The 26,020-nt window shown below is 37.5% G+C and overlaps 2 protein-coding genes across 2 annotated transcripts in view; both read right to left on the minus strand.

Moving 5' to 3' along the window:
- Positions 1 to 603: 603 nt before the first annotated feature.
- On the minus strand, positions 604 to 13,062 carry LOC144967740 (sulfotransferase 1B1-like). The gene is made up of 6 exons (XM_078905323.1): positions 12,338 to 13,062; positions 10,350 to 10,557; positions 8,655 to 8,787; positions 5,465 to 5,559; positions 1,958 to 2,138; positions 604 to 829 (listed from the first exon to the last, which is right to left on the minus strand). Exons 2-6 carry the CDS (start codon positions 10,425 to 10,427, stop codon positions 702 to 704), a joined length of 615 nt encoding a protein of 204 aa, XP_078761449.1. The 5' UTR covers positions 10,428 to 10,557; positions 12,338 to 13,062; the 3' UTR covers positions 604 to 701.
- Positions 13,063 to 18,936: 5,874 nt separating this feature from the next.
- Positions 18,937 to 26,020, minus strand: part of LOC144967744 (lectin BRA-3-like) — a 9,487-nt gene continuing 2,403 nt past the window's right edge. Inside the window, exons 3-6 of the mRNA XM_078905329.1 lie at positions 23,503 to 23,588; positions 23,029 to 23,176; positions 20,601 to 20,687; positions 18,937 to 19,226 (exon numbers count right to left, since the gene is read on the minus strand). Coding sequence (XP_078761455.1) covers positions 19,087 to 19,226; positions 20,601 to 20,687; positions 23,029 to 23,176; positions 23,503 to 23,588 — 461 coding nt within the window. The 3' untranslated portion in view covers positions 18,937 to 19,086. The remainder of the gene's footprint in view (positions 19,227 to 20,600; positions 20,688 to 23,028; positions 23,177 to 23,502; positions 23,589 to 26,020) is intronic.

Below are 26,020 nucleotides of genomic sequence, written 5' to 3' on the forward strand. Positions count from 1 at the left end.
CTTGGGAAATTCCCAGCGATGTTGATAGTGAAACTGTTTCCGCACCAGATGTAAACGGATGTGTTGTGTTTGCCAGCAGAGCACTGATCTTATTAGTCGGATATGATTTTTTTTTCGAGAAATGAGTTTAGTGCCTACAACAGCTTTGTTCTGCAAATAGTATCAAAGGTATAGTACATGTCAATGCCTAATATAGTGAACTCTTCATTTGTATTTTTCAGTTCTGGCTTTCAAAAAAAAAAAAAAAAACAACAAAAAACACGAGCCTATAAAATACCACTGGTACCCTTAGCTTTTCTGAATCTGTTTTGTGTCGGAGACATATATTCCTCTACCATTGATCTTATTCTGTTGAGTGTTATTACACTGAGCAGTTTTCTATGTGTTGAAAGAAGAACAATTGGTCTTAGAACCGGAGTCGTGATCAAGATGTGTTTTATGTTCGAACATTCCATGAAACATATTAGTAATGGCGACTATGTGTGGTTCAGTTAGACCTTTTAGCTCCCCTGCTTTGATGGTGTCAATTTCCGGGACCTTATGATTGTTAGTTCTTTTGGTTTAAGTTAAATATAATATCAATGATGAATTGTAACTGCTTGGTCATATTTGAATAAAATCTCAGTAATATTTATTTGAGCACATACATAACGTTTGATCATAAAATTAACACCGGTGTCACAACTGTATTAGACGTCTAACTATTTGTTGCTTTCTTCTGGGGTGTATTTGAATGAAACACCTGAAGGCTTCAGTTTCCTTGCAACCATTTCATCCAGTTTAGCCTCATTCTCTTTTGACATGTGTTTTTTCCAATCACCAACTTCCCCTGAAAAACAAAAAAAACAAAAAAAAAACAAGAATAATTACCGTTTAAGAAAATCTACCCCTGGAAATATTTGGCCTACTTTCCTACTCTTTAATTGCAATGACGTTTGTTTGTTTGTTTTTTTTTCATAATTTTAAGTATTTCAGTATTTGAAAGGATAATGATGGAAAGTTTATCGACTATAGCTCTGCACATTAAAACACACAAGAAAAACTGACATAAAGGGGTACTCCTCCAATCAACGAAAAGCAACCTTTTCCAGGAGTAAGTTATGTAAGTGTCGAGCATGAGACAATCTTAGGGTCCAGATGGACACTATTGAAAGAACGTGGCTTCTGAAGTATATTCAAGTGGTAACCATAATATTAACAAGAAAATGATGTAATATAGGGAAGTGGTTAACCAGAAATAAAAGTAATTCTTACACAAAGACATTGACATCAAATTCTACCTTTCTCTCTCTCTCACTCTCTCTCTCTCTCTCTCTCTATCTCTCTCTCTCTCTCTCTCTGGTCTTTTAAAAAACCGATATACAAATATTATATTATAAAGTCATAATATAAAGGTTTCATTTTCAATCGTCTCAAAACGGTATTATATCTAGCGACTTGATGCTCAAATGAAATGCCTTCGTTTGAAAAAGCACTTGAGTACGTTTAGTGGTCATTGTGGTAGAGAAAATCTCGGTTTGTTTATGAATATAAAAATTATATATAAAAGTAGTTTTCGTCATCTAGATAATTAAAATTTTATCACCGTGTTCGGTTCCCCGGGTTAAAAAAATTCTATAATATTTATACAGTGCAATATCCACTAAACTCGCTCAATCCGCTTTACAAGGAATCCCGAGTCATCAGGGAAACTTAAAATGTAGGACGAGATACGACGCATGTAGGTAAGCTATATTACAACGATTTTATCCGACCGAGATAGCGCTGCTAACGGCCAGGTAGTCATTGTACACCTGAGTACGGTGAGAGAATATAAGTATAAAGCCTTTTCCAAGGATTTAGCTATGCGCCGCTCAGAGCGAGATTCGAACCCAGGAACTTCCGATCCAAAGGCCAGTGTCATACCACTAGACCACATTGTGCACTTTTTCTACATGAACAAGACATTCCTACAAACCTTTTCTTAGGTAACGGCCATCCTTGCCCGCCAATCCAGAGTTCCTGTACCATTCCTTGTTCACAAAGTTGTTGTTCCTCATCGACTCAATGTTGCAGTGAGAGGCAATCTTTTCAACATCCTTATCACTCAACTCCTTGTCGAGAAATGCTGCAATTGTCCTTACGATACCAGGAAGGTCCTAAAAAGTTCGGTATAACATGATATTCACACATATTTACATGACTGACTTTATAGCGGGGGCCCCGATAGATCATTTGGTAGAGCACTCGCTGCACATTCAAAGAGTCCGAGATCGTTTCCGGCTGAAGTCGAGAGATTTTTTCCTGCCCCCCCCCCTCCCCGCCCGCCCCCTGTCCATCCAGCCGTGAATGGGTAGCTGAGTCTGTTAGATTAGGCGGAAAGTACATTTTGATGGACTGGCGTCCTATCCAAAGAACGCAAGCAATTGCCCTATAGTAACCGGGATATACCCATGGGTCAAATGGCTCTGAAGGACTTTTTTTTTACTTTATAGCACTAAGGTCAACGGAGTTATTCCTCTTTTCTGTAACATTAATCTACAATAGAAATTGCTTACTCGCCTTTGGATAGGAGAAAGAAAGTCAATCATAAAATGCTTTTAGTCGAGTCTAAATGTGATGAATGAACAAAAATATAGAGTTGTTAGACGTCCGTAACTAATGCAAAGAAAGACAAATATTCTCGTTGGAAACGACAAAGTATAAAAACTGTGTGTCTTGTCTGAAAATAATTATAAAAATGTCCAAGTGATGCAATGGTTTACCACCACCACACCGGTGGGTACATGTATACAGGTCTGACACCCGAACTCACTTTTGGGCCGAGTTAAACATTGTTGTAATGGACAATATTTTGCGTCATTTTTAGATATTTCCATCTCAACAATAATTCCATAATGAATTGGGTTATCAGACCTGCAGATAAATGCACGTCGGGATACAGTCAAACTACGTATTTAATATAGAATTGCTAGCAATGTAACATGCAATAAACGGGGCTTAAAAAATAAAGGTAGTCCTTCAGAGCCAATAGGTACTTGGAGGCGGAGTTTATCCCGGTTTCTATAATGTGAAACGGACAATAGCAATTTCTTGCTACTCTTTGAATAGAACGCTAGTCTATCGCAAAGTACTTTCCGCTAGATCAAACAGACCCAGCTACTCAACCACTGCTGGGTAGACATGGGGGTCAGAAATAATCTTGACTGCGCCTGAGATTGATCACTGTCCCTTTGCGAGTGGAGCGAGTGCTCTACCAACTGACCTTTCAGGTATATGGAAATGTTTGTATGAAAAATTAAAACTATAATACCCAGTTGAGAGAAACTTACATTTGACACACATACGCACACACCAACACACACACACACACACACTCTCTCTCTCTCTCTCTCTCTCTCTCTCTCTCTCTCTCTCTTACCGTACCCTTGACATTTACAAATCTAAATCATTTCGGGACAAGTACGAAATGAGGCTCGTCACCACAAAACGGTACTAATTTGGTGTGACTTAGAATGCTTAAAGTGTAATTTATAATCAGTGTAAAATATGAAACTTGTGCAAAGTTTATATGTTTCATTGAGGACAATAGAGGACATTAAAGGTGAGAGAAAATAGATTGAATGGTTCGGACATGATAAGATACGAGAGAGGGAGCACGTGGGAATGAAAGTATTGGATATACAATTAGCAGGAAAAAGAAAAAAGGACGCCCAAATACCTTTATCAGTCGTGACGTCACTTCCCTCGTAATGACGCACAGTAACAGCAGCTGGTTCTAAACTATCGGAACAATGGCGGACGACCTTATGAAATACTTCTCCAACGAGTGTAAAAGTGTTTCCAGAGGAGAAAAACATAAATCTGATCATGTTTTGACTTTTATAAATTCTGATCACATGACACGTGCAAAAGTTCTAGCCAGCATGGAGAATAAAAAGTACCGATTTTCTTTGTATTGAATCAAGCTGCTCGTTGCTGGGTGACACGACATCAGACTATTGAATCCTATTGGATTTGGTAAAGGACGATATGAAAGAAGTGGGCCTGGAGGAAGATGATGCTATAATCCGAGATGCATGGAGATGTGGCATTCATTATAGCAACCTGGCAAAATGTGGGATAAGCTGAAAGAAGAAGATTGAGGACAATAGATCTAGTGTTGTGAGCTGAGATTTAATTGTTTTTATGTCCACTTTAATTTTTTTTTTATATTGAGCTTTGATTTAGCGCAATATCCACTAAATGTGCTCAAAGCGCTTAACAAGGGGTCCCTGGTCAACAGCAACATTTAACATGTAGGACGGGACATGCCGCCTGTTAGGCGATCTTACAATTTTTCGGACACCGCTGTTAACGGCCAGGTACTCATTTTACACCTGAGTACGGTGAGATAATGTGAGTAAAGAGCCTTTTCCAAAGACTCAATTATGCGCCGAGCTCGAATCCAGGACCTTCCGATCCGAAAGCGAGTGTCATACCACAAGAGCACATAGCCGCACTTTTAAAGAAGCCGCACTTTTAAAGATTTTTAGATATCATAAGCATTACATTTTTTAAAAACAAAAAACTTTGAGATTTTACATTCCACATTATCCACTAGACGCGCTCAAACCCAACAGCAAAACTTAACATGTAGGACAAGACATGACGCCCGTCGGGCGACATTACACTTTTTTTTTCGACGGAGACACCTTTTTTTAACGGCCATGTACTCATTTTACTCCTGTGTACAGAGAGAATGTGAATAAAGAAACTTCTCCAATGAATCAACTGTGCGCAGCTCAAACCCTTCCGTACCCCGTACCTCTAGACCACATAGTGCAATTAGAGTTTAACGGACTTCATCTGACAAATAGTTTGCCCAAATTGGGGAATTAGCTCAATAGTTAAGTACAAAAGAGTGGCTGAAGTTCATAGAACTATATAAAAATATAAAATAATTTTTTTTCCCAATTTGAACACATGCGAAGAGAGAACCATTAATCCTCAGATTCTTAAAGTGACAAAAGCAAAAATGTCATTTTTCTGGTCATTTTAATTTAAGGTAACTTTTTGGCATTTGATTCACCTCGACTTAATGGACGTGTATATATATATATATATATATATATATATATATATATATATATATATATAATATATATATATATATATATGGAGGTCTGACATCGGAACGCAATTATGGGACAAGCATAACATTGCTATAATGGAAATATTTTGCTTCATTTTTTAAAAGATTTTTATTACAACAAGGATCCCATGATAAATTGAGTTATCAGGCCTGCAAATAAGTAAAAGTCGATTTGAGGCCTTAGGTAGTAAATGTCACATAATAGAATGAGACAAACTATCTCGAGAACAGCCGAGGAAACGAGGAAACTTTACAAAATACTTTAGCTCTGCAGTCGAGCCACTCACCGATTATTTTTCTAAATGTTTTTGTATAAAGCTTTGCAAGATCAGAGGAGAACCAAAGTCTCACCGATTTCATGTCCTCATAAGTAATGTATAACACATTGTGGTCATCCCTCCTCTCCCAGCCTTCTTTGACGTGCTTCCACCATGGACTCAAGTACACTGAAATTATAGGAAATTGCACGAAATGTAAGCAATGCGTCTATTTATCATAAGAATATCCAATTCAATTTATTTGGATGCTTTATTATATTTTAAAATCGTGTTGTTTGAACTGACTCTCAAGCCGTAGAATAGATTAATAACCAGCTTTAAAAAGATCAATTTGATTTGTTGTTTTTGGGAAAACGTATAAGTACCTGAAGTATGTGTTATTTAAGTTCATCACTATTATCTAATTATTGTCCTATTGACCTTTATGAGTGCCCGGTGGAAGAAAGGTTACAATCCGGACCTGGCATTCATATCCTCTCAACACTTCTCAAACTTTGAAAGGACTGTAGGTGAGCCTATACCGAAATCTCAACACAGACCTATTACCATCAGCATCAAACCAGCTGTTAAAGCCCTCGAATCAAATGCGATACCACGATTCAATTTTAGAAAAGCAAATTGGGAAAACTTCACTAAAGATTTAGACAATGAGATCAACAATATAAAAAGTGACCCACAGAGATACGACGACTTTAGAACACTCATATGGAACGTTGCAAAGAAAAACATCCCTAGAGGATGCCGAAAAAGTTATATTCCATGTCTCCAAGGTGAAAGCAAGAAACTATATGAAAGATACATTGAATCATACAAGGTGGATCCTTTCAGTGAAGAAACCCTAGAACTGGGTGAGGAACTCACATCAATGATAGCCGATGAAAGATCAGAAAGATGGAAGGAATTAATAACCTCCACCAATATGACCCTAAACAGCAAAAAGGCCTGGACTACAATTTCAAAACTGAATAATGACAAAAATACCCAGACAAGAGTGGCTGCAGTAACACCTGACCAAGTAGCACATCAGCTTCTACTGAATGGGAAACCAGCCAAGAAAGCACGAGGCCAACTAAAAGCCCTGAAACGTGAAATGGACAAAGCCCTCAAGGATAGTGAAGATCATCTTGACTCTTTTACCCTGGAGGAGCTACTAGAGGCCTTGTCCCATCTGAAGGCAGGAAAAGCATCTGGACTGGATGGAATCACAACTGAGATGATTCAACACTTTGGCCCGAGAACCCTATCCTGGCTATTGGACCTCTTCAATGTATGCACAAGGACAAACAGGCTGCCAAGTGCATGGAGGAAAGCAAGAGTAGTCGCCCTACTGAAACCGGGGAAAGATCCAAAATCCAAGAAAAGCTATCGCCCGATCTCCCTCCTGTGCATCGCATACAAGCTATTTGAGCGAATGGTTATGTCCCGCATGTCACCCAGTCTAGACGAACAACTGTCTCCAGACCAGGCTGGATTCCGACCAGGACGGTCAACATGTGGTCAACTTCTAAACCTTACACAATTCATAGAAGATGGGTTTGAGACAAAACAGGTCACTGGCACAGTCTTCGTCGACCTCACTGCAGCCTATGACACAGTGAATCACAAGATCCTACTCCTCAAAGTGGCTAAAATGATAAAGAATAAGAAAATTGTAAATATTATCCAGTCACTTCTCGAAAACAGGCGCTTCTTTGTTGAAATGGATGGCCGGAAGAGCAGGTGGCGCACCCAGAAGAATGGTCTTCCCCAAGGATCAGTGCTGGCTCCAACACTTTTCAACATATATACAAATGATCAGCCTGAGTTCCCAAATATCCGCCGATTCATATATGCTGTGACCTATGCCTCGCAACACAGGATGTGTCCTTCCAACCAATCGAGAGCAGACTGACAAATGCCCTGGACACCCTTACAAAGTACTACACTAAAAACTCGCTGAACGCCAACCCAGGGAAAACACAAGTGTGTGCATTCCACCTCAACAACCACCAAGCCCACAAAAAACTTAACATCAAGTGGAATGGCCAGACATTAGAGTACAACTACCACCCAGTGTACCTCGGAGTGACGCTTGATCGGACTCTGTCCTTCAGAGAACACGTGAGGAAGACCAAGGCAAAAGTGTCCACGCGTAATGCCCTCCTTGGAAAGCTGGCAAACATGAACTGGGGAACTGACCCTAAAACCCTAAGGACCACAGCATTGGCCCTCAGCTACTCAACTGCGGAGTACTGCTCAGCTGTATGGGCCCGATCATGCCATGCCTCCAAGCTAGACCCCGAGCTCAACAACGCCTGCCGGATCATAACGGGCCAGCTGAGAGCAACACCATTACCACTGGTCTACCGTGCAGCAGGAATAGCCCCACCACACATCCGGAGGGAAACTCATGCCCAAATACAAAAATACAAACAGGAAATGGACCAGAGACACCCCCTTCATGACCACAATTGCCCCAAAAGCAGGCTCAAATCAAGGAAAAGCTTCCTCACAGTAGAGAGCCTTCACCCAGACCACTCAGCATTCTTCCGCCTGGACAAATGGGTAGAATGGGACAAGACAGCAAACGATCCCCTCCAGCCCCCAACAGAAAAGCTCCCAGCAGGCACAGACCTCAAGAGAAAAGAATGGGTGGCGTTGAACAGAGCTAGAGCAAAGGTGGGAAACACCGCCACCAACCTCTTTAAATGGAAAATCTCACCGGGCACTGAATGCCCATGCGGTCACCCCAGACAGACCATGGACCACATCCTGTCTGAATGCTCGCTGGGACCTCACTGCACCAATGCTGACCTGAGGGAATGCAACCAGACTGGCTGACTCACTGGCGCGACAAGATATGAATGAATTGTCCTTCTGTTCCTTTATAGTCAGAACTATGATTAAACGTTGTCATATTAGAGCTGGGGACCCGATAGCTAAGTAGGTGGAGCACTTGCTGCACAAGCAAAAGGACCAATACCTGACACCCCCCCACCCCCCTGTCCACCCAGCAGTGATTGCTGAGTCTGTTAGACTTGGCGGAAAGTACTTTGCGATAGACTAGCGTCCTTTCCAATGGATAGCAAATGATTGCTATTGTCCGTTTCACGCTATAAAAACCGGGATAAACTCCGGCTCCATGAGCCCAATGACTCTGAAGGATATTTTTTATATTAAAGCTTTAGAAAAACGATCATCAAAGTCATTGTCTAGTTCATCCATATCAAATTTTTATTTTATTTTATTTCAAAGCATTTCAATGTGTGTAATATAAATACTACCTTCGTCATTGGAGAATAGCTGGCAAAAAGCATCGAATGATATAGTGAGGTGGAGTTCTCCAGATAAAAAGTTCTTTGTGTATGAGTAGAATGAAACGACAAGATCTTTGGGATTTCGTGAGATGTAGATGGTCTGGAATGGGAATATAGATAAATCTTTTAACGACTTTTATATAAACGATATTCTAGCTGTCAAAAGAACATGTCTTTTGTTAATAAACGAAGGGTAAGAAGAGAGCTAGGTGCACAAATTACCAGGTCTGATAGTCGAATGCAATACGATTCAATAGTCTGATGTCACGCCGCCTGGCAACGGCGGCCATATTGGTACTAAACAAAGAAAATCATTACTTTTTATTCTTTATGCTGGTTAGAACTTTTATGTCTTGTGATCAGAATGTGTAAAAGTCAAAACATGATCAAATTTATGTTTTTTCCCCTCTGGATACGCTTTTATGCTCGCCGGAGAAATATTTCATACGGGCGTCCGCCATTATTCCGATAGTTTAGAGCCAGTGTTACTAAGTTACCATGCGTCATTAGGAAGGAAGTGACGTTACAAACTGTTGAAGAGTATTATGGGCTTGATTTAACATTGCTGTAATGGACTATATTTTGCGTTGGTTTGAAAGTATTTCCATTACAACAATAGGCCCATAAACCATTTGGATCATCAGACCTGGAAATGAGTACATGTCAGTATAGAGCCATGATGCATTATGACACACACATTTTTAATCGTTGCTATTCTTGATAAAAAAAAATATTGCAAAATATCCAATCATTGGAGAGCATCAAATCACGTGATCAATGACTCGGTTTTGGGAGGACCTGAATATAGGTCGATCCTATTCATTTTTGAGTGATTCGATTCCTTTTCCATTCCTCGCAGCAGAATGGAAAAGGATTAAACCAACAGGAGGGGAACTAATTGAAGATCCCTGTAAAAGTCTCCCAGGTCTACAGGATCAACCAAGAAAATACTGGGTAGCGGCAAATAGACTACGGTCAAAACATACAAGAACAGCTGCCAACATGCACAAATGGGGGCTCCAAGAATCACCAACATGCCCAAAGTGCAACCAAGCACCACAAGATGCAAACCACCTGGTACTAGATTGCGCAGAGACATAACTTGAAGGGGGATTTGAAACCATCAACAAATGTGATGATGACTTCCGAACCTGGATTGATACCTTGAACATGGAAGTGTAGCCGAACGATACTACTACTAGTGATTCGATAAAACTTAAGATGGTCATACGAATAGTTCATCCATAGTGCGAGATTAAGGTCACAGGCTACTCACCACAGCTGTGTGCTGAGAACATTTTAGCCTTTTTAGTAAGTGATTAAACAGAAGTGTGAAACACGATTAAGAAAGATCAAAATTTATTATACACATTATCACCATCATCATCGTCACAATCATCATCTTTTTCACCATCATCATCATCATCATCATCATCATCATCATCATCATCATCATCATCATCATCATCATCATCATCATAAATCATCATCATCATAAATCATCACTATGATCAGCATCATCATCATCACCAACATCACCACGACTATCATCATTATCAGCATCATTATCATCATCATCATCATCATCATCATCATCATCATCATCATCATCATCATCATCATCACGATTATCACAACCTATCGCAAAAGATACTCACTCACCTTTGGCTTTTTCTTATAATAATCATATGGCAAGATTGAAAAAGGCTGATGTGTTTTGATGTTTCTTGGAGAAGGCATTTCTTCGATGAATTTTAATCCTGGTATATACCATTCAAGGTGGGTACTCTGTTCTCAATCGGTGATTGGACACGCTCTAAATCGGCATCATTGCCAATAAGGCTGACAACCTCTTGGAGCCAAGTTGTTCCTTGATTTAAAAGAATGAATGACGTTACTTCTCTCAGCTCTTTTAAAAATTGTTTTCAGACGGCCAGTTGACTGATTATTTCTCACAAAAAACTCAGATTATAAACATTTAATCATACGCAGAGGTGTGCATGTGTTTATAAAATTAATTTGGAGGACACAACTAATGAGTAATTTGCTTAAACGCATGGTCCCAATAGAAAGATACAAATGCACGACTAAAATGATAATAATGAGATTAGAAACAGAGGAGCTCCTTCCTCATATATTATGGATTTTCATTGTCAAGTCGGTAAACATAGCATTTGAATTTTGATGGTAGGCAGGTAAATATGTCTTTACCCGCCTTATCAATCGTGCCCAATTCATAAATCTCTCACGGTTTATTGTCCGTTAGAGAGAAATAATATAATGTGGAGTAATCTCCCAACTGATGTTAGAAAGCTGCGAAAACATGAGCGAAATTTAAGTTATATTGCAAATAAACATTATGAGCGAGAAGATGTTTACTATTTACCGACTTGACACGGCCTGACATAGATAATATTTAACATGCATCATATACTATTAAAAACTCTTTTTGCCACTTCCAATGTTTCCTGTCGCTGTACATTTGTCTCTGGTAAAATTGTTTCTTCCCTGTTCTAACATTCTTACAATAGCCGTCACTGCCGACTCTTAGGAACTCATGTACATCAGAGTCTAGTACAGCCGACTCTTAGAACTCATTTACAACGGAGTAGAACCGCCGTCTCTTATGAACTCATTTACATCGGAGTCTAGTACCGCCGAATATTAGGAACTCAGTTACAACAAAGTCCATTATTAAGGATTAGGGTGAAATGTTTAATCCATGGACATCACGCAACTACCAGTACAGACATTGCTATCAATGTTAAACGTTCAGTCATGGACCACAACCATTGCAGCAGCCACAATCATTATATGGCCTCTATATAAAGAGACATAGGGAAGAAAATTAGTAATGTCACACGTTTTACTTTTCCGGTTCCAAACTCCTTGGAAGTGTGTATGCAACCAGCCCATCGAAAGACTAATAATGAATAGTTTACAAATTGAATCATGACGTGGCACAACTGTTTTAATTTCAGGTTGTATAGGCACATTCGAATGATTACGAGACGTTAAAGAGCGAGGACGGACGATCTGTATTGACGACCAGTATATGTTTAGACTGGAAAATATTATGCCATCACTCTGAAACCAGAAGATCATTTACACAATGAAGAGTGATTTACACTTCCAATGAGACAGGAACCAGTTTTTGTCACACTTTTTTTTCCATATTGACTAAAAATCAAGAACGAAGTTTGTTGTAATTGTATTGTTGTGAGTCAATGACAATACTGGTTTGAGAGAGTATATCACATTATTGTTTATAAAAACGGGTAAATAATATCACATTCGATATCATTATCGTTTAAGGAAAATTGATTTTAAGATAATTAATTTCATTTCCGTTTAGTATTTGGTAGAGTAATCGACTCCTGATTAATGGAAATGTTACTCACTACTTAGTACTTACTTGATCACTAACTTGGCGATAGTTAGTGATGATTTCAAGCACATATTTTCTTATAGATCCTCTTCGCTGGACTCCAGTTGTTATTTGGTCCATTCTTATGCAAGAAGACGAAGGACTGTGTCAATAACTATTGTGTAGTAAACTTCGTACTTATTATAAATTACTAATTTTATTCACCAATATCACAAAAGGATAAAATTCATGTATATTTATCATCTTTATCATATTTGCGTACCTGATTTAGGAAATCCAATAATCCACACGTCATCCTCTCTCACTTGGAATGACAAGATGTCATCCAAATTATTAGCAACAAATCCTGGAAGTACGTAACCACGGTAACGATAATGAACATTTCTCCATCCATATCGATGACTTATCACGGGTTCGATCCCCTTTCTCCTGTACGCCCTCTTCCAATATTCCACCGCACCAAACACTGTTATAACACAAACACCAAGAAATCCTGTCACATACTTCAGTATCTTGCGTTCATTTTGTTTCGGTTCTGTTGGATCTGGTTTTGATACTTTTTCATTTACATAATAGTTTCTGTCCCGATGATATAATAGTCTTGATTCTTTTATAAATATAAAACGCGTTTCTGACTTTGTTGTTAATATAGTGAAGCTAGTTTCATCGAAGGCGAAATGGGCTGGGTTTTTTTAGGACTGAATGGATGTCTGAGTACGCTGAACATGCTCATTTCTATGTGAAATTTTAAAAAATTAGAATTATCAATCAACCAAGGCAATGGTTACAGCTAAACCGTCAAATAGTGTTACATGAGTGCATCAGTTACTGTTCCTGTTTGATTCACATGATTGCCGTTCTTTAAAAAGGCATTTTTGTTTTCATTTTAGTAAGAAAACATTTACTTCAAAAACTGATTATTTGCAAAGACCCTAATTTTATTAAGAATCTAAAACTTGAGACTTCAATGACGTACCAGGTTGGAGCATTTCTCGCCAGTTAAGGGTCGCTCTTATATATCATATTATAGGCTACGACGTAAAATTTCTGCGGTAAGAACTAGGAAAATTTGTTTTGTCAGAGTACTGAAGAGATCTAGATAATGACGGCAAATTATAGATATACGATATAATCTATTCTACTGTTATAAATTTTACAACCGAAGGGCGATTAGTTCACATCAAATTTATCTCCTGGATTAGACACTATAATATGCAGTAACATGCGGTTGCCATTGATTGCACTTGTAAACTTTGTTAGTCTGACACTGCCCAAGAAATTACACCACAATACTCTATACTTATCACCAATGGACAGTTAATAGTTGTAAAACCAATGAGATCATAGTTCATGACAGATCACTAATGGGAGTGATCTATATTCATGTTTTCGTCCAACCAGGTCATGATTTGTTGCTGTACAACGATTGGATATTTCTCAACAAATGTAAACACGCTGCTTTGTTTACAAACGTTATAAACATACCCATGTGTCAAGCTGAATAAAATGACCAGTCATGATGTTAGATATTTAAAAAGCTGTGAACACTTTTCACTAAGTGGGTCACTTTGAGCACATTTTGCAATGTGACCAATGACCTTGTATACATGTAAAATTAATATAGATAGTATGCAGATGACGTCACTCAGGCCTTTGTTATTGTTTTTGCCATCCGCGTTTGTGAGTTGTTCTCACTAAACTTTATTAACCAACTATAAAAGTTCATGGTTACACAGAGTTTGTGTGTTGGTCCGTTATACTTCCGGATGGCAATGTTGTGAACTCCTTGGCCAAGCGCATTCTATCTATAGATCATGCCCATTCTAATCGTTACTTTGTATTCTGTCATGTCCTGAAAAAAAAAACGTTTATCACATTTTGGCCGAAAAACTTTCCTTCAAATATCGATCGATTAAATTTACCCTTACCTTGTCAAAAAATCTAAAAGCTGGATCTTCAGATTTGAGAGTTTTTGACAAGGTGTGAGAATCATTGTAATCAATCGATATAATTTGAAAAATGTGTTTGTTATCTTTCAGAGTACGGCAAGTGACACACCTTCACACCTGCTCAGACAAAAATAGTTGATTGTTTATAAACAATACCGTGAATGAAATCGACCTCTCTCTCTGATCATTGTTATTTTTTATTCCTACCGTCAAATGGTTGACTAGTTGTCACACGATTTTCTCGATCATATTAGAAACGTTTAAGTTTACACATAGTTTTCTGTGTTGGTTCTATAGATAGTATGCGCTTGGCTAATGAGTTTACAACATTGTCATCCGGAAGTATACGGACCAACACACAAAACTATGTGTAACCTTGAACGTTTATAGTCTGGTTCATATAGTTTATTGAGAAGTACTCATAAACGTGGATGACAAAAGCAATAACAAAGACCTGAGTGATGTCATCTTCGTTCTATCTATTGATCAAGCGGTAGAACAGCGGGTATTTTACTTAGACACATACCACCGATGGTAAAACCTGTGCAGTTTGATATAATATTTACCAATCACTGCCATTGTTTACGTTTTGACGACTGTCTGAGAGGCGTGGTTATCTAAGTGTCTATTCCAACATAGCAAACATCATTACCATAACATCTTACATTTACATAGCAATTACTTGATGACCTCTACATGAGAGCGAATTTCACACAATCACATTTCATAAATAGAACAAGCCAAAACGCCCGCACACCACACCCTTGTGTGTAGATAGAACGAAATTAACGTCACTAACTCAGCTCTTTGTTATTGTTTTTATCCAGCCAGTTTTATGAGTAATTCTCACTAAATCGTATTAAACAGATTATTAACGGTCAAGGTTACACACAGTGTTTTGTGTGTTGGTGTACGTTATATCCGGCTGGCGGAATGTTGTGAGTGAACAGCACAGCATCAATCGACATTTGTAATTGGATTCAGTAGTCTGATGTCACGCCGCCCGGCAACGGCAGTCATCTTGGTTCTAAACAAAGAAAATCATTACTTTTTATTCGTCATGCTGCTAGAACTTTTCAATTGCCTTGTGATCAGAATGTGTAAAAGTCAAAACCTGATCAAATTTATGTTTTTTCCCCTATGGATACGCTTTTATGCTCGCCGGGGAAATATTTCATACGGGCGTCCGATAGTTTAGAGCCAATGTTACTAAATTACCATGCGTCATAAGGAAGTGACGTTACGACTGTTGAAGAGTATTGGTATTTAGTGACTTAATCATGTGTATAAATGACATTCACTCAATAAGGGTAGTGTAAGTAATGTAAAGATTACGAAAGACATTTTGACAACTTTAACGTCTGTCTTTATCGTACCGCCCCCCTTCCCTTTTTTACATCTAAAAAAAAAACAAAAAAAAAACAACAACAAAACAACAACAAAAATCAAACACGAAGTTTTCTGGTCAAAAATAATAACTGTTGTTTTATCAATGAACGGCTTGAGCTTGAGCTTTTATAAAAAAAAAAAAAACAACTTGAGCTTTTATCTAGCGCAATATCCACTAAACACGTTCAAAGCGAGTCCCTGGCCAACAGCAACGTTTGACATGTAGGACGTGACATGACGCCTGTCAGGCGATATTACGATTTTAGGACAGAGACAACGCTGTTAATGGCCAGGTACTCATTTTACACCTGATTACGGTGAAAGAATGTGAGTAAATAGTCTTTTCCAAGGACTCAACAATGTGCCAAACGAGGCTCGAACCCAGGACCTTCCCATATGAAAGCGAGTGTCATGCCACAAGGCCACATAGCCGCACGACACAATAGTAATATTATGTAATCCTTATATTAAAATGAGATAATAATAACAAAATAAAATGAGATTACAAAGACTGATATTTATAACTAAAACATGTGTTACACCTTTATTCGAAACAAATAAAGGGGACAATTGATCAATATGTGTGACTATGTGGTCTTGTGGTATGACACTCGCTTTAGGGTCGGAAGGAATCGAGCCTCACCCGACGCATAGTTGGGTCCTTGGAAAAGGCTCTTTACTCACATCCTCTAACCGTACTCATGTGTAAAATGAGCATCCGGCCGTTAACAGGCGTCATGTATCGTTCTAAATGTTACGTGTTGCTGTTGGTCGGGGACCCTTTGTAAAGCGCTTTGAGCATGTTTAGTGGATATTGCACTATGATATAACTCAAAGGAGTTACCCAGAAGATAGGAAACGCAACAGTCTTCTGAGGAAGCTGGCGGGATCGACTTGGGGCGCTAACCAAGCACTCCTGAGGACATCCGCCTTGGAACAATGCTATTCCACTGCGGAGTATTGCGCTCCAGTGTGGGGTAGAAGCAGAAACGTTGAGAAGATAGATGTTAAACTTCGCAAGTCAATGCACATAGTGTCAGGAACGCTGACAACAACGCATAAAGAACGGGGCCGATAATGGCAGCAATCCAGCCAACCGATGTCCGGAGGAAATGATTACGTTAAACTGGCTGAATAAGATCAAAGAGAGAGGGAATGGGGATACCCCTATGAAGTGCATTATGGACGCGCCCCCGTTTTGAGCCAAAATAAGTCAGGGCAACCCTTTTACGCAGCTTCCATGACTACAGACAGAGATGCATATACGAGATGGAAGTCGGTTTGGACAAATTCAATCCCCGAGGGGGCGGGGACATACACTCCTCTAAGATTTGTGAGAAGTTGCCAGACTTCTCCACCAGTAAGAGGAGACACTGGGTGGAAGCGAATCGGATTGGATCGAGGACCTGCCTCATGGCAAAAGCGCTTCATCAGTGGGGACTTTCCACCTGTCCAACATGTACTCGATGTGGACAAGAACCCGAAACGGCGGAGCATCTTGTTGAAAGGTGTGTTGTAACGAAGCTTCCTGGTGAGTTCGCGACGGTGCACGAGTGTGGTAGGGACTTTGCTGATTGGGTCGATCGTCATAACATAATAGAGTGAGCACCAATGGAAGCTACCAACTGAAACAAGCTTCTGTCTTGAGCAATCTTTCCACATTCAGTCACTGGCTTATTCATCCATTCGCTGATGTCTTGTGGCCATCTTCTTCTTGGTCTCCCTCACCCTCTTTTACCCTCCACAATGCCTTCTAGAATTTTTAAAGGGTGTCATGTTTCTTGATATTTCAAACAAAAGGCAAGTTTTAGTTTCTGTATCATCTTGATGAGATATGGCTCTCTAATACCCAGGGGCTCTTTCACATTCATAGTGTTTTTTCTGTCCAGAGAGTATGGAGATTAGATATTCCGGTAGTATTTAATTTCAAATATATTAATTTTATTCTCATCGTTTTAGTGGTTGTCCATGATTCACACCCACACTCTTAGAAATATGTCTGTTCTTAACATTTTCATTTTAGCTAGATGCTTTCTCTTTTCCATAATGTCATAATTTTTTGTCAATTTTGTTTGGGCAAGATCTATCCTCTTTCGGATATCAGGGGTCGATTTTCCGTTTGACTCTATTTTTGCCCCAAAATGTACAGAATTGTTGACATTCTCCAGTTTTTCTCCATTACGCACAATTTGAGTTTTTGGGCTTTTATCAGTGTCCATGACTTTGGTCTTTTTAGCATTTAGGAGCATATCTCTGTCCTCACTGTGTTGTTTTACGAATTGCACTAGCCTGTCTAATCCAGAAGGCGTTGTAATAAATAAATACCAGTAAACTAAATATCAATATCAATATTTTCTTCACGATTTCACATACATAAGGCTTCATTTTTAAATTCCATCTACCACACCATAATATTCCCTTCATTTCACCTCTGACTGGCATAATCCCTTCTCAATCTTCTCCAACGATGTCAGGAAATAAAAAATAAAGAAAAAAAAAAGAAAAGTGAAAAATAGAGGGAAAAAATTATCGTTTAAACCTTTTTTGAAAATAAGTAAGTGGAAAAACAAAAACCAAACAAAGTAATTTTTGGTAAGCTTGATCAATCTCAGTAAAGCAAGCCCTTTGGTTTGAAATAATTTTATTCATTTCTTTAAAGGCACTACTGTGATAAATATTTTTTTCAATTAAAAAAGGTATTTTCAATATCATCCCTCTATCCGAAAAAACTACTTTCCAGATTCTGAACTCTCTTCACAAATGTTTGACACATGCAATTTGAAAATACGAGACGGTGTAAAGATATACAGAGAATTAGTACTTCCAGTCATCACTGTGCCAAAGTTCTGTGATAATAAGTGCTCGATAACTGAGATCTAAAATTTTGTTCTTCTTTCAGAAACTGAAATACCAACGTATTCGATCGCCAGGTCAATAGTGCCATTTACTGTGGAAACGTTTCTCCCTCTTCATTTTGCTCAGAAAACTTTTAGTTCAAATGTCAATCGATAAAGATAACTTCAAATTGTCAAGACGTGTCAAAGCTGAGACTTCATAGATGTCAGGTTTGGAAACTTTTTGACTATTTAGAATCATGGTAATAATGGAGGCAAACGTTTCTGTTTTTTGTTTTGTTTTGTTTTAAGGGGTTTCTAGAGCTTGCAACACATTTTGGTCATTTCAGCGCCAGTCAAAAAGGATGAAAATGGAATAGTAAAAAAGAAATTAGAGAATTACAATAAAAGCATCCAAAAAAGTAAGACAAAGGGAAATTTGGTTCAAATAGGGAACAGGTGTACTCGGTTTGAGATCAGCACAAAGTCTCATCCAGAAACCATCACAGAGTTCCACTTAAAGAAATAGTAAAGATATATTAGAAAAAATATAACAATCAGCACGTAATAGGGACTTAACAGAGACAGATGTCTTACAAGGACAAAAATATCACCTCCAAAAACTAATACTTTACATTACACTGTTTCCCTCTCAGCCAAGGACTTCGGCAAGGGTCAGGACAAAAGTAAGTAATCCCATTCCAAGACAAAGACAGAAAGCAACTAGGAAAACAAACACAATGGATAGAAAATACAGCAGGTGACTAATCGTTTTCAGGTCAAAATGAAACATAAAGTGTTGTCAATATAAGGAGGCAAGGTGTGTAGTAGCCATGACGTCATCCAATGATTGAGTCCTCGAGAACACATTGTGTCCCATTAAAATAATAGTCAAACATACACTTGCATACAAACGATCCTTTATTGTTGATGCAGATTTGATCACACCCTCCATTGTTGAAAGAACATTCATCAATATCTGTAAATAAGACATATAAATGACATTTTTAATGTATCGCAAGAACATTACTGCTATTGTGTTAGGGTGATAAAAAATCTACTTTTGTGTTAGTTGGATGTTAAGTTTTTGGGAAAATCCTGATAATGGCTGGTAAGGAGAGGGTTAAAAAATTTGGCCAGAGAACTTGTCTTTCAAATATCGGATGATTTAGATGACCCTTATCTTGGCAAAAACTTCGAGAAGTCCTAGGTTTGAGAGTTTTTGCCAAGATAAGGGTAGTTTAAATCGATCGATATTTGAAGGGCGAGTTTCTTGGCCAAAAGTTTAAATACAAGTTTTCCCAGAATACAGCAGTTCTATTATATCATGGATTGCACACGCCGAAAAGTGAATAAAAAATTAATTAGAGCAGAAATACGAAATTGCAGTCTTTTTGCAATCTAACATTCTATCTACCTTCTCCTAAAAAAAAGTTCCGAATTTAACTTGTTCCATTTTTTGACCTGCTTTCTCAATCTAGTTATATGTCCTATTAAACATCTCGCTAAACATTCCAAATTCCAAATTATGTTATTTGGGCCATCAATATTAAATCATTAATAACCCACGTTGAGGCGAATAAATGTAGTTGTTTTGACTGCATAAACCAAATGTAAATATCTGAAATCTCGCTGTTTGAAATTATAACTCAATAAATCAGTAGATTTTTGACCAATAAAAGGGTGGAATTTGAGACAAGCATTCACACGTCCTCGAACATAGTTGTTATTGTTTTTATAACGTCAAATGGGTGACTCGTTATCACTCGATTTTCTCCATCATATTATTATAAACGTTTAAATTTACACACAATTGTCTGTTTATGTTATAGTGATCAAGTTGTAGACCAGTGGGTATTTTGCTTATACGCATGCCTTTGATAGTGAGATCCGTGTAGTTTGCTATGTTTGCCAATCACGGTTTTTACATAATGACGATTGTCCGAGAGGCGTGGTTATCTAGATGTGTATTCACCTGTTCTGGTTCATCAAGACATAATATACCAGATCGACCCCTTAGGGTCACACTATTTATAGTATATTCAATATTCAGCACATTGTCCACACAGATACGATACCACTTTGGTCAAATTTTATTATTTTTAGGATTGGAATCCACATTTCTTTTAATTTTCTTTCTGCCTACTTGTTTCTATCTTTATATCGTCTCGGAAATAATGGCTCTTTTGGCTGGAGTTGGAATACATTACCATTATCATCATCATCATCATCATCATCATCATCATCATCATCATCATCATCATCATCATCATCATCCTCATCATCATTATCGCCACCACCACACGACTACTAATACCACCGACAACACCCTCCTAATATAATTATTTCTTACCATAACAATTCTCATCCCTGAAAGTATAGCCTTCTTCACACGCGGGTGGAGTAGTCACTTCCCTATTCCCTCCTGGCGTCTCCGGAGCTGTTTTCAAAGAGATTAATTTGTCAGATTGATCTACAAGTGCAGTGTAGCTCAGTGGTACGGTCCTTGCTTCGGACCCGAAAGGTACCGAGTTTGAATGCCCGCTGCCCAATAAGCCATTGTACTAGTCACCTCTCTCTAGCTCAGTTTGCGGCCCTGCAAATATGGCTAACGTCTGGGTTATTCTAGAATTATCTTAGAATAGAACCTAAAGACAAACTTCCCCAATGGGATGAGTAAAGGGAATTATCTTTCTACACCCAAGTATGGTTTCCTTAAACTTCTCGGGACATGCAAAAAGTTCGAGGAAACCGTAGTTCGAAGTTATCGTGTATAAAGAAAAATAAGGACAACAATTGTGACATTCGGATGAGTTCGAGGAAGCCGTATTTACAGGAAACAGTACTCGATTAGTATGTCATGAAGTGACTAACAAATTATATGCCTTGACGTTTCATCTAGGTGTCATGTCGGAATGAAGCGGATACCAAAAAAAGAAGTACATGTAAACGATAAGACATTTGACATTTTGGATGCATGCACGACAAGAAACTGTAATTATTCCACTCAATTAAATTAAATTTAAAAAACTAGCTTGAACTATTATAGAGCGCAATATCAACTAAACATGCTCAAAGTGCGTTAAAAAGGGCTCCTGACTAACAGCATTATGTAATATTTAGAACGAGACATAACGCATGTTAGGCGATAGACCAAAAAGTTTTTTCGACAGAGACAACAATTTAAACGCCAGGTACTTATTTTAAACCTGGGTATGGTGAGAGAATGTGAGTAATGATCAACTATGCGCCGAGCGAGGCTCCAACCCAGGAACTTCCGATCCGAAAGCGAGTATCACATTTCAAGACCAAATAGATAGACGCATAAACATGTTTCTTATTTTTGAATAAGAATTCAATTTCCAGCACCAATACAAGCCAGACCGAATGTCGTTATAAAACGTGGTCGCCTAATAATGACAAGGAGAAATTTATTACCAACAAAAACAGGTAAGGAGCCAATGCTGACAACTTGAAACAGTTTGAGCTCATGTTTGGTTTTTGTATATATTATTATTATTTATATTATTATTATTATTATATTATTATTATTATATTATTATTATTATTATTATTATTATATATTATTATTATTATTATTATTATTATTATATATTATATTATCATTATTATTTATTATTATTATTATTATTATTATTATTATTATTATTATTATTATTATTATTATTATATATTATTATATTATATTTATATTATTATTATTATTATTATATTATATTATTATTATTATTATTATTATATATTATTTTTATTATTATTATTATTATTATTATTATAATTATTATCATTATTATTATATATTACTGTACTAATCAATGAGAATAAACGAATACAGATTTACGAGGCACTGATTATTCCGATTTTGACATATAATTGTGGAACCTGGGGCCTCACAAAAAGAACTTCGATTCATACCACCGCAAACAATTACGTCGCGAAATCGGAATCTATTGACCAGAGACAATTACAAATACTGATCTCTGGAAAAAAAACAGGGTCCAACGCTTGAGTACAATAATAAAACAGCAATGGAGGCTATTTGGTCACATCTTACGTCGAGAAGATAACGTCCCAGCCAGAATATTTCCTTCATGGCAACAAATATGTAGGGAGACCATCAATAGTAACTACCCTGAACCAGGACCACTCTACATATCAGAAATTTCTGGATTCAGATGAGGCCGAATTAATCCCCAAAGAACTAAGAAATGCTGCAGTGCCCTCCGTACCAAAGTCACAACAAGATCTTGACAGCCAGGACCACGACCAATGGAAACAATTAACAACATGGATGGAGAGAGCAGCTATACTTATCGACCATGACTGAATCGCACAATTCTCAGCAAGCGTCATTCGGACTGCGAAGCTTACTAATATCATATTATTATTATTATTATTATTATTATTATTATTATTATTATTATTATTATTATTATTATTATTATTATTATTATTATATTATTATTTATTATTATTATTATTATTATTATTATTATTATTATTATTATTATTATTATTATTATTATTATTATTATTTTTATAATTATTATTTTTATTATTATTATTTATTATTATTATATTATTATTATTCTTTTGATCATTATTATCATCATCATCATCATCATCATCATCATCATCATCATCATCATCATCATCATCATCATCATCATCATTATCATCAGGATAAAGGTAAACTAATCATTAACAATCTTTCATGCTACTCGTATTATATTAAGATCTGCTCATATTAATTTACCTACCAGTTTTTTCACAAATAAACCTGGCATGCTTGTATGAACATGAGACACACTTCCAATTCTTTGCATAGTTGATCATAACGCAGTTCGCCGCATTCTCGTGCAGCTTATAAACGTCTGGCTGTCCTCCAGCCCAGTGAGTGTAGCCAGTCTGAAAGAGACGACGCAGAATAATTGGTTCAAGTATAAAAGGCGATTTATCCTCATTCATCTCCATATCATAGACATTAAAGATGTCTTACAGTCAACGTACACATAATAATATGCAGGTGTGATAACCAAATGCAAATATGGGCTTGTTTTAATATTGTTGTAAATAAACAACACTTTGCATCGGTTCGAGAGTGTTTCCATTAATGCGTATTTAAGGTGGAGATTAAGTTTTATTGAAGAATAAAAAGTAAGCCGAGATTCAAAAGGAAGTTGGGTTTTTTTGGGCTTTGTTGTTGTTGTTGTTATTTTCAAACGTTAACATACCAACTTGGCCCCATTCACCCATTGGAACTCTCCTTCAATCATAATGTCCGACAGTCCTATCCAATACTGGTCGTCGTGTATGAGCTCTGTGGCGTTGGAATATGAGGAGATATGAAATGAGATTATCATTATCAATTGATAAGACTTATTGATAGTACTTACTTACATACGTACCCGAACCAGCGATAAGCTGAGATCTAGCCCTTCGGTTCTGTACAATGACATAGAAGTTAGACGTCTTACAATGATAGTTTAAAACAAGAAGTGTCAATATTAACACTTTGTCAACGAGGGCCTACTACCATACTCTGACCCCCCCCCCCAACAACAACATTTTTATTAAATAAAGAAATAAAATTACCCCCCCCCCCCCCCCGCCAAAAAAAACACGTTTTAAAAATGTTGCCAGATCAAGATGTACAAACACGATACATTTATTACGGAAACTAAATTACATATACAACTGACATTCACGATTGAGAAACACCACAATATTAAAATAATATGAATCATGACCGCTATTTGGCGGTATTGTGTTCAGCTTGACGAAACACAAGTACTCTCTGGTTTCCCGTGCCTCGCTTATATAAGGCCGGGTTCGAACCCCCTGATTGGATAGAAGAGTTGTTCAGAATAATACCCCTTCCCCCTAACGAGAAAAGACCCCCCGTGCGAGTGAAATGGAAAATGGATGAAGACCCAACAAGGGTTAAGTGAAGAATAATAATCAAAGAGGGGACCCCTAGGGGTCAAATGAAAATAACGGAAAGGAACCCTTATGAGGGTACATTGAACTATTGGTAAGAAACCCGTTGAGGGTTAAATGAAATGTGATTGACATATCATGTATATAAAAAATAATCCACTATTTTATAGGGAGGAATACCATTTACATATCAAAATTCCTTTAAAATATTAAGGTGATAAGTGTTTTTTACCAAATAATAATTTATTAATATTATCTGTAAAATAATTTTGGTTATTATATACAATGGTAGGCATTTTGTATTCATTTGCACCTAAAGGTGAATAGGATTAATCATCACCGAGTGGAACATTTCTGAGGGTGTCCATTATGTGAGTCTCAAAGTTCTCCCCACGTAGAGAGAATGAAAGATGGTTAGAATAATCATGGGAGGGGTCTGTTTGGGGGCTATAGACCCATAGATAACCACGCCTCTCGGACTGTCGTAATAATGTAAACAATGGTATTGATTGGTTAACATAAGATACTACACAGGTTTTACTATCGATGGTATGTGTCTAAGTAAAATACCCACTGCTTTACCGCTTGATCAATAGAACACACACAGAAAACCATGTCTACTTAAACGTTTATAGTTTGATCGAAAAATCGTATGATAACTGGTCACCCATTTGGCGGTATAAAAACAATAACAATGATCAAAGAGATGTTGATTTCATTCACGTTAATGTTTATAAACAACCAACTATGTTTGTTCGAGCACGTGTGAAGAAGTGTCATGAATTCCATATTTTGATTGGTCAAAGATCTACTGGTTAATTGGTCATGTTCCCCCTGAAGTATTACTGAAGTTTATGTGGTTTCCAGCTAGGCCATTACCAATTAGTACCTTCAATAGGCAAATTGTCTATCACTTCAATGACGACATTACTTCTGATCATGTGTGATATGAAATTTTATTTTACTATAGGAATAACTTTTTAGGCTGACTCAATTCCTTTTATGATTGTCTGACCACAAGGGATTGCAATTTCAACACCATTGATGGCAGTCTTAGTAATAAGAGATTGACTAGAACCAGTATCACGTAGCCATTTAATGGGCTAGTACGTGTCAGGGTTTGAGTATAATGAGATAAAACCCTCCTCTATGAAGGGTTTAAAAGAATGTGGGTAAGTGATTTCATGGATGTGCGTAATGTGCGAACAATGTGAAGGACGAGTTATCCGGCTAAAGAGTTAAAAACGTATTTTTCCAAGAGTATGGCAGCATAGAGGTGGCGACATAGTCCGCTTTGTAATGAGAGAAGAAGCTTGCATCTCACTATAAAGTTTTTTTCTTTGTGCTAACTTAATTTTCCATCTCTTTAGAATTGATATCAATCAGGGGCCAAGTTTGATTGGTTGAGCTAACTTTGTAATTGACATAAAAAGGTGATCACCGTCGAATGTTTTTGTTTCTTACAGGCAGTCTTTGTCCCACTTTGCAAGTGACCCGGACCATGTGACCTAAATAGGCGTAGGGGTGTTTACACCGCAATTTGACTAGATAAACAGCAGATGCTACGATAACGAGTTATTATTCTTCATCTCCCGCAACCCACTCAGAAAAATTAAACTCGCCGAGAAAAATGTTTACTCATTTGCAGGTCTTTGGCATCGTCGTGTATGTATGTTGATGATCTTGTAAATGTTTAGGTTTTGAAAATAAAATAAAAGTTTTCTGGCTTTAATGTATTGGGGAAGCGAAGATAAAGGGAGTAAATGTAACTCATTAAAAAAAAGAAAAAAACATAAAAGAGTCGACGTTTCG

This window comes from Berghia stephanieae, chromosome 3 (genome assembly GCF_034508935.2).
Source record: "Berghia stephanieae isolate SIO BIC M18660-M18661 chromosome 3, UCSD_Bste_1.3, whole genome shotgun sequence".
NCBI classification, from domain to species: domain Eukaryota; kingdom Metazoa; phylum Mollusca; class Gastropoda; order Nudibranchia; family Aeolidiidae; genus Berghia; species Berghia stephanieae.

Coding starts and splice junctions, on each gene's coding strand:
- LOC144967740 (XM_078905323.1), bottom strand. CDS start 10,427: ATGCCTTCTCCAAGAAACATCAAAACACATCAGCCTTTTTCAATCTTG. Junction 2,139..5,464: donor CTTATGAGGACATGAAATCG/GTGAGACTTTGG, acceptor CGAACTTTTTAG/GACCTTCCTGGTATCGTAAG. Junction 830..1,957: donor TGGCCGTTACCTAAGAAAAG/GTTTGTAGGAAT, acceptor TTTGTTTTTCAG/GGGAAGTTGGTGATTGGAAA.